Source organism: Rutilus rutilus (genome assembly GCF_951802725.1).
Source record: "Rutilus rutilus genome assembly, chromosome: 8".
NCBI lineage: Eukaryota > Metazoa > Chordata > Actinopteri > Cypriniformes > Leuciscidae > Rutilus > Rutilus rutilus.
This window is the reverse complement of record NC_140222.1, coordinates 10,235,538-10,245,249: the sequence shown is the minus strand read 5'-3', so window position 1 is coordinate 10,245,249 and position 9,712 is coordinate 10,235,538. Positions and strand designations below refer to the sequence as shown.

General features: G+C 36.0%; 1 protein-coding gene across 1 annotated transcript; it reads left to right on the top strand.

Moving 5' to 3' along the window:
- The first annotated feature begins 3,712 nt into the window (after nucleotides 1-3,712).
- LOC311294621 (uncharacterized protein) lies at nucleotides 3,713-9,455 on the top strand. The gene is made up of 4 exons (XM_084415577.1): nucleotides 3,713-4,204; nucleotides 6,587-6,979; nucleotides 7,331-7,396; nucleotides 7,592-9,455. Exons 1-4 carry the CDS (start codon nucleotides 4,117-4,119, stop codon nucleotides 7,726-7,728), a joined length of 684 nt encoding a protein of 227 aa, XP_084271703.1. The 5' UTR covers nucleotides 3,713-4,116; the 3' UTR covers nucleotides 7,729-9,455.
- Nucleotides 9,456-9,712: the final 257 nt, after the last annotated feature.

The following is a 9,712-nucleotide window of genomic DNA, read 5'->3' as shown; positions in this document are numbered from 1 at the left end:
TTTAAATGTTCTGAATGCGTGATGACGTGGGGAGCTTGGCAGCGCCATTGTTTTTCTGCATCTCTAAATAAAAGACACACGCATTCGTGTGCTCAACGTGAGAAATTGTCTCTTGCAAATGACTGCAATTTTCACACAACTGTCATTCAATGTGAATCTGAATTCATTCTTATTATGACTCCCCCTCAGTGATAATAGGCATTAATGATCATAGCTGTATATCAGTTCGGTAGGCTAGTGGTTCCCAAACCTGTCCTGCCGGCACCCCAACACTGCACGTTTTCTTTGTCTCCCTAATCAAACACACCTGATTCAACTCATCAGCTCATTATCACATGGGTTAATGAGCTGATGAGTTGAATCAGGTGTGTTTGATTAGGGAGACATAGAAAATGTGCAGTGTTGGGGTGCCGCATTGGTGTGACAAATGTGTGTATTTGTGGAGTTTCTGCATACATTTTTGAAAGGAAATTAAAATAGCAACATAACATACATTAAGAACATTTTAAAACATTTAACAAAAACGAGTTGCAGAATAAACACAAATATTCAAGAATATTCATATTTTTAGCCTCAGATGGAGAGAATATGAAAGCAAAGCTTCGTTTTGCCATCACTAAACAATTAGACCAGACATACTTTCATCTTGACGTTTAAAAATGACATCTCTTCTGGTTGCTTCGTTTTACCTTTTACCTCTTGAAGCTCTGACGTCATTGACCAGAAGAACAACAGCAGCCGCAGAAGCCACGCCCATCAGCGCAGTGACGACCAATCGCAGCACAGCTTCAACTGAATCACAACAGGGGGCGTGGCTTTCTGGAGAAACTAATGAAACAAATGATAAATTAAATTAAGATTTTAAAAAAGTTGCCTTTAGTCTTTCATGAATTAAAAAAGGTCTAATTGTCTGCTCCACACAAGAAAAAAAAATAGGAACAGTTTAAAAAAAAACATGAGATGACAGAAGCTCATTCGTCATGTCTGGCATCTTAAGTTATAAGTCTCAATAAAATCCACACATTAGTGAATATTATCATCAGTGCTGTGGTACATGTGTGACAGAGTGTGTTGATGTCCAGATGTGTGGTCTGGTTGCTGATGGGATTGTTCAGCACACAGCTGTAGGTGTTTTTATCCTGATATTCCACCTCCAGAGGTAGAGAGAGACTGATGCTGAGATCACACACACTGATGCTGGACAATACACTGATTCCTGCGTACCAGGAGAGAGTCGCATCACACACATTCAACACTGATGAACACACCAATGAACATGATGATATCCAGAATAAATCACATCAGTGAATAAAAGGGCAGGTTCTTTTTCATTGTTTTAATGTGTTGAGAGAGAGAGAGAGTTTGTGATGTCATTCATAAACAATAGACTGCTCAAAATGAAAGTATTCAATGGGCTGAAAAGGAAAGTCAAAAATAAGTGTGTAAAAATGATTTAACTCACCATAGACAGTGAGATTGAAACTCTTGATCACATGATCTTTTATCTCTAGTTGATCAACTCCAGTATGTTCAGTTGTGGTGTTTGTGATGGTCAGAGATCCAGTTTGATCATCCAGCTTCAGTCTGTCTCTGAATCTCCCGTCAGTAACATCATCGTATACAGTGATTCTGTCGTCCTGTACATTGATTTCAGCTCTTAAAGTGTTTTCATCTCCAAACCTCCACAGAATCAGATCATCATCCTTCATTTCAGTGAGATCAGAGTTTAGAGTGACTGAATCTCCCTCCATCACTGACACTGACTTCACTCCATCTGTACCAGCAAACACTCCTGGAGAACAGAGTTTATCACAGATTAAGGGTCCCAAATATCATTATGTTGCTTTATAGGCTCAGTAGGTAAAACTGAAATGAAGAACTTGCATGACAGCAGCACAGAGAGGAAAGTATTGCAAGTACAAATAACTGATCATAAAAGAAAAAGTTAAAGGAATCTGAATCTGTCCCCAAAGTTATTCAGATGATAGTCCTGAATCCAAACCAGAATTTATAAGTAATGCTCTGTTCAATTTTAAAATATCTGAAAATAATGCATCTCCTTGTTTCTCTGTATAAAAACTAAAGCATGAACTAAATTAGTATATACAAACATATAAAACACATTTATTACTTACCAGCCAGTTTGCACAAACACAAGCAGAACGGAACGGATTCTTTGTGCTAAAAGACTGCTTTAAAACTTTCACAGAGACCTCAAACAGAAAGCACAAAGCCTTTCTTTAAAGTGAATTTCGTTTTGTATTAATTGTAGCTTAATTTTTAATCAATGTTTCATCAACCAATTACCTGGATTTAATAAATAAGAGGAATGTAGGCTATAACAGACAATATATCATGATAGGGAGGTGCCGGCGCGTGCTCGTTTCATAAATTAAATGAAACTAAACGTAGCCTACTTGCCTCACAGACCTGAGAAATATATCTATAGAAATCGTGAAATGTGTACTTTTAAACAGAACAATTCAAAATGAAAGAAAACAGACTGCTTTCTGCTTAATCCGTATGCATCGGCGGCGCTAGGGAGGAGCTAGCAGGAGCTTGCCTTCAGCACCCCCAAGAAAGACCAAAGCACCCCGATAGCACCCCCAAAAATAATTTCTGGAAGCAATTATATTCAGGCTGTATTCTATGGAAGCCCTGAACCGCATTTTGAAGAACAAAAAAGAAAACTTATATTGTTATTTCGAGATATTAAGTCGATATTTCAACATAATGCCTCGTTATTTTGACATAATATATGTGATTTCGACATAATAAGGGGACATTCTAATCTGCATTAAGCCTCATTAAACATTCTTATAATGGTTTTCTATGGGATGAAAATGCTTAACATGTAATTAAACGTTGCGTTCATATTCTGGGCTCATCAGATTTTTTGTACATAGCATAGCCTACTTTGTTATGATTTTAGTATCATAATGATTAATAAATGCACGCACAATTATCCGTGAACTTGATTTGAACAAATGCCTTTCAACTTGTGTGTGCAAAATTCAGAATCAAATGAATGCGCAGCAATTTGTACAAATAGACAGTCTGTATAGGCCTAATATACTGTTTTAGCCATTAAAAAAGCGCATTTAGTTTCATATTTGTTAAAATATTATAATGTTATTATTTTCCATCTATGTTGAATATGAAAAGTGAACAGCAGGAGTAAGAGATGCAATATATTGAGAGGCATGGAGTGGGTCAGACATGATTTTGACCACTTCATTAAACTTTGTTTTGTAGAAAGCCTTTCTTTAAAGTGAATTTCGTTTTGGACAAATTGTACCTTAATTTAAAAAAACAATTTCATCCACCATTTCACAAATGCACATCTTGCTTGTTGCACGCACACATATTATGTCGAAATAACGAGATATATTGTTGAAATAACATTATTATTAATAATAAGTCTTTTAGAATATTTGAGTGAATGCTGAATGTTGCGCTTGTTCAATTTAATAAAATTAAAACTTTAATTGTGGTCACTAAAATAACTGAATATTAAATATTTAGTGGCCAAGTTTAGCTAATTTATTACATATATACAGTATAGCCTAGCAGCTCCCCCTGTCTATTAACTAGCACCCCCTCAGCACATGCATTAAAAATTCCCTTTAAAAAAAAAAAGGGGGGGGGAATTTCCGCCCCTGTTTCACTATGCGTTCAACTGCGTCACATGTGACTCATTCATTTTCTGCTTATAGGAAAAACCCTTTTGTAGGTGTTTAACCCTCATTTTCCCCTCTCGGGTCAAAATGCTGAAGTTATACTTAATTGTTTTGTTTTGTTTTGTTTTGTCCAGAAAGCTTATTTTCAAGTCAGTTACAAAACAACGTAACGTTAGATTTGTCTTATTTGAAACCGAAAGTCACTATCGTTCTTAAGAAACTTAATGGCTGGCTTGTTTGTGCAAACTACCCCGTGATTTTTATCTGGGGAATCTGGGGATTTACATCACGCTGAATGATGTTATGCTTTAGCCAAATGTTTCGCATTCGCAACCAACACGCGATATAGGCATACGTTATTTTTATTTGTCCGGCTAAGACATTAGACATTATTTTTATTTCATCTGGATCAGACAGAGATAGATTGAACAGATCAATGGAGCAACACTGGCTATTTAAATCAAACACAGCTGATGAAAGAATGGGACGCTGTTTTCTGCTTACTCTGTTTTTTCTCCTTGATGGTAAGACGTTTTTGAATTTATGGTTAGCCTATAACGCATTCTAGTTTCAGTTAACATCATATTCTAACATCGCATCTTGTTCTATTGGTCGCTGTTTAAATAATGTTGTAGCCTATAGTTTAGGAATATAAGGTGACAATGTTTCTTGTAATTTTTTTAGACGGCGTTTATTTCGTGTCTCCTGTTCTGGGAAAGTCAATCATATGACTACAGCTATAGGCTACAAACCACAATACGATCTTTTTATTCTTATTACACATAGGCCTACAAATATCTTATTTCTTAAGCATCATTGGTTGGTAGTTATTTCTCCAACACAGCAAAAACAAACAAACAGAGGCTTGAATAAAAGCCCTATTCGGACGGGACTAGTTTAACATGGAGAGATGGGGTAAAGTAGTTATTCTACCAGAGCTTCTCAATGATTTTAGTCTCATCTCAGTGATCACGGACAATGTCAGTAAAGATTACGGCGACTTTTAGGCTACCATCAGTAAAAAAGGTCTGGGAAAATTACCTCAGGTAGCTATAGGTAATCCTTTATAATCCCTTGCATGGTTTAGATTAGCCTATAGGACTTAGTCTGTTACGACCAGTCATCGCGTGCCGTCACACACACACACACACACACACACACACTCTCTCTCTCTCTCTTGACGGAACCATACTGGAGGACCGAAAAAGAAAATTAAACATGCTAGTCTTTTTATCGTGATGTCGAGAAGCAAAAACTCTGTTTGTTTGCAGGTTGTCGCCCACTATGACACAAACAAGATGAAACGATCGAATATTGCGTCCCGACGCTCCTTGTCGTTTACGAATCATGCCAAAATCGTGTAATCTGAACCAGGCATAATGCTGCGTTCAGGTTCTTGAGCACGTAAATCACGACTTCAAACCACGACTCACGACTTTGTAGCGTTCCAGGCCAGTCACGCCAAACTACCTGAGCGCAAGGAATTGTGGTAGCTAGATGTAAACAAACCATATTTAGGCTATATGACTTTTTTTTTTTTCATGAGCATGATCAATGCTGTTAAGTTCAGGTTTACGTCACCTTAATTTCCATGATGCGGCAATACACTTTCACGACATACTTATTGTTTCAGATACATAACATTGTAATACATTATCGTTTGTGTATTATTATCATTAATATTATATTATTATTAATTTGACTGCAACGTTATATTGTCCTAAAGTGTATTCTCACTGTGTACAGCCTGGCTATGTGCCGGGCTATGTGACGTCAGAGCTCGTACCTGGGAGTAGGCTACATCGATCTAGTACGAGTTCACGGGTGGGAAGTCACGGGTTTGACTGCCGTTCCAGTGCACTTTCACGGGTATAAGGTTGGAAAAACACGGGTTACAGGTTGCCTTGAACGCACCATTAGACCCGCTGTTAATGTAGGCTACGGAAATATTCCGTAATTTCCAAAATCAGTTTTTAGAGGCAAGATAGGCCTACTTATTTTAACGTTAGATAAGTGCTATTACCAACATACAATCTAAATGTATTTAATACATAACTGTTTTATACAAATAGGTTAGGCTATATTTGATGATGATATCAGGAAGCAACGAAATACTCACGACGACAGGAGTGATCGTAAATCGAGTTTCCCCTTCCACTTCTGTTAGTTTTATTAAAATCTCTTATCCCATGCGAATTGATGGCCATTATTATTACAGACGTCCTGTGGTAAAATTACATCACTCCACCTCTCCATGTTAAACTAGTCCCGTCTGAATAGTTCTATAGTGGAGACTTTCAATTCTGTAGTTTTAAATCAAAGCTAATGATTTGTTTTTTTGTCCCATAGCCCTTAACCCACCTTCAATCGTAATCTTTTGCATTTAGATATTAATTATTTGTTATGTTTATTTATTTATCTATCTATTTTTTTTTTATGGGAACGGTTAGCTAGTCGCTACAAAATCTGATTTCTGTCACAGTGTCTGGTTTGTGTTTCCCTGGGTCACCACTAGAGGTCCTCTTTCCCCACGGTGTCATTCACTCTTACTACATTTCCCATCATCCTGTTCTGTCACTCATAGTATCATTGCACACAGCTGTTTCCCGTCACCTCATTAGTATCTGTGTATATATACCCTGGTTGTTTCAGTGTTTGTCACGGAGTCCTTGTTTAATGTCACAAAACTTCTTGTTTCGTTCTTATTTCTTGTTTCGCTTTTATGGTTTTTTTGACCCTTGACTGGACTGGTTTATGATTTACAGATTACCCTGATTAAATACTGCTATTGGATCTATCCCTGTTGCCTGTGTGTGGTATTTTGACAATTTCAGGATATCTTTAGTCTATGTAGCCTATGTGAAATTTGTACACACACATACATAATTGTTTATTTGTGTCCCCAGGTGTGTTTGGTGATGAAGTGTCCGTGATGGAGGGAGATTCTGTTACTCTAAACACTAATATTACGAAAAAACATCATGACAAGATGCTGTGGTATTTTGAAGACACTCGCATAGCTCTGATCAACGGACATCTCAACACGAGCTGTTTATATGATGGAGAAGACGGGAGATTCAGAGACAGACTGGAGGTGGACTATGAGACTGGATCTCTGACCATCATGAACATCAGATCTGAACATACTGGACGTTATGAAGCAGAGCTGATCAGAAGCGAGAGTTCAGGCAAAAGGCAAAGCTTAAACAGAAACCGAAAGTGTGACAGCACAAAAATTACAAAAAAAATCAGCAGCTCTCATGATGACACCATAAAAATATTCAGTGTGACCGTCAGTGGTGAGTCATTCAATGTTATTTTCCCTTAAGTATTTTTGTTGTTTTTGTTGAAGGAATTAAATATTATTTAATTCAATTATTTTTCTATTTTCTATTATAATAAACATTCAATTTCATTGGCATGCTGTAAATTTAATAAACTGCATTTCTGATCACTCATTTAAAAAACTGTCAAACTGTCTAACTGTCAAAAAGTAATTTTTTAATTAAATATGCAATACTGTGATCCTGTGATCCATACAATCCTGCATCCATGTGTCTTTGTAACATTGAATCAAAAGATTGTCAAAAACTTCAATTCTTGTGTTCTTTCGTATTTTATTTTTATTTTTATTGGTTTGTGTTTTCCAGCTTCTCTGACTGATCAAGATGAAACCAATAAAGAACCATATATGGAGAAGCATGCGGCTGACTTAGGTATGTTTTCCTCTCTACTTCTAGTCTAAATCTAGCATAACATGTATTACAGTTTATTTAATAAAAACACTGTTCTTATGGGGAACTTCACTTTATCTAATGAATATATATATCTTTATAAAATATATCTAATGAATATTATAATTACAGTCAGATTCACTCACACTAATGTCTGTTTCTCTTTTGCTGATCCAGGATCAGGTCTATCTTCAGGTGCTGTTGCAGGAATATCTGCTGCTGTTCTGCTGGTGTCTGTAGCTTCAGCTGCTGGTGTGACTTACTATCGCCACAGGAGCTCTAAAAAAGATACGCATCACTTACAGATACTATAGGAAAACTTTTTGTGCAAAAGTATTACCTGGTTCTCCGGAATACTTGATTCTGATTGGTCAGTCGGGACTTTCCGCTCAGATATTTCTGAGTGAACAACTGAATCTCAAGGGGCCTTCCACAAGTCTGTTAGTGAAGGGTACATGTGATGGTCATGGAAGTAGTTTTATTGTTTATCATCATGTGACCATGAGTCCTGGCGATTCAATTTAAAAGCTAGAAGGTGGGAGAATTCAGTTAAAGTATAAACAAAATAAGTTTGTGATAATAAAAATGTTTAAAATATATGTTTTGCAACTAGGGGACAGTGGGGCACAACCTTACACTTTGTAACTTTCTCAGTTTTGTGTAAATTCACTTGAGGTTCAGAGTATTTTCCCCCCCTCAGTAATTCAACAAATCTAGAACAAATATGTTGTCTTGTTTAAATGGTGTATGTTTTCTTTTCTTTATTTATTTTTCTTTAGAAATTGGAATTGAAATGTAAAAACAACCATACAACAGCTTGAAGTGTTATCTGAATTTTGATGCTATTTTTATTCAATACACATTGATATGACAACTAGTAAATACACTACACACACACACACACAATATGATACTGTACTGACCTAAACTGTAGATCCGGCACTTTGCTCGATTTTTTTCACATAGCAGCAAAATAGGCTAAACTTAAAATACTCCGTCATTTATGGTCATACAGACTTAAGAAATATGAAAAAATAAACTGTTAAATGTCTACTTTTTATGTGTCCACTTACAAGTGAAAAAAAAAAAGTGTTTTTGTAAGATAAAGAAAATAAACAGGGTGTGCTTTCTGCCTGTCCGGCTTGGAGCACTTTTTTTTTGGAGCACATCTCTAAACTTAAACAAAACTCAGCGAGTACTATTCACCCAGGCATGAGCAATATATCTTTATAAACATTCAAGTGTGTACTTTTAAATTATCTAATTCAAAACTAAATCAATTATTCTCTGTTTATGTAATCTGTACAAAAAGAGAGAGATGCCAGTCGTTCACATCTCAGCTCATTATTTTTAATGTGATCCCGCCCACGGAGAACGCGCGCTATTCAAACGCAAATGATCTCAGGCAGCTCATTCAAACTGTGAACGCCCACATATCAGCTCGAGAAAACACATCAAGTTTAATCAGATCATCGTACTTGTTTACACCCTCTTGCAGTGCTGTGAGGAATAATACTATCGTAATAATAATGGAAAATGTACCTCAGAAGTGCTGGTATTTCGAGGAGCAACGAATACACTGTAGTACGTTTTTTCATTCACAAGTGAATCGCGCTTCTGTGTGTGAATGAATGATCCGCTTTTAGCAAACTATATTGCTATACTGAGATGAGTAAAAATCGACTGAAATATGTTGAAATAAAATGTATTTGTATAAGCAACGTATTAAACTGCAAATTAACATTTATATTCCTTATAATAAAAACGATAGACATATGTTACAGACATATGAAAGACAACATTTCTTTGACTAGTTTTGGATAGATTATAAATTCCTATAGACTTCCACATCAAATAAGCTTTTGTTTGCCAATTTCTGCTCTTATGTTAAATATAGTATGTTTTGTCAAATAATGTTATTATAGTGTTTCTTCCAATGTATAAGCTATATATTCAAAGTAATGCATCCTTAACTTTAATATGTATTATCAAATGTATACTTTAGTTTTTACAAAGAAAGATTGCACTTGAATTGTTGTTGTAATTGTAACCTTTTTAATAAAAATATATATTTACAAGTGTTATGGAAAAAATGCTCTTTTCTTTGTTTCATATATCACTGATTTAACAAAATGAATGCCATTCATTCACTTGGCTGTATTTTGAGTTTCTTTTTATGATGTTGATGTTGATGTTGATGGGCTGTAAGAGATAGCTCTGAGGAAAAACATTATAAAACTGCCAGCAAAACACCTCTGAAATGTCTCACTCCGCCTGCAGCTGGACTGTGGGTGGACG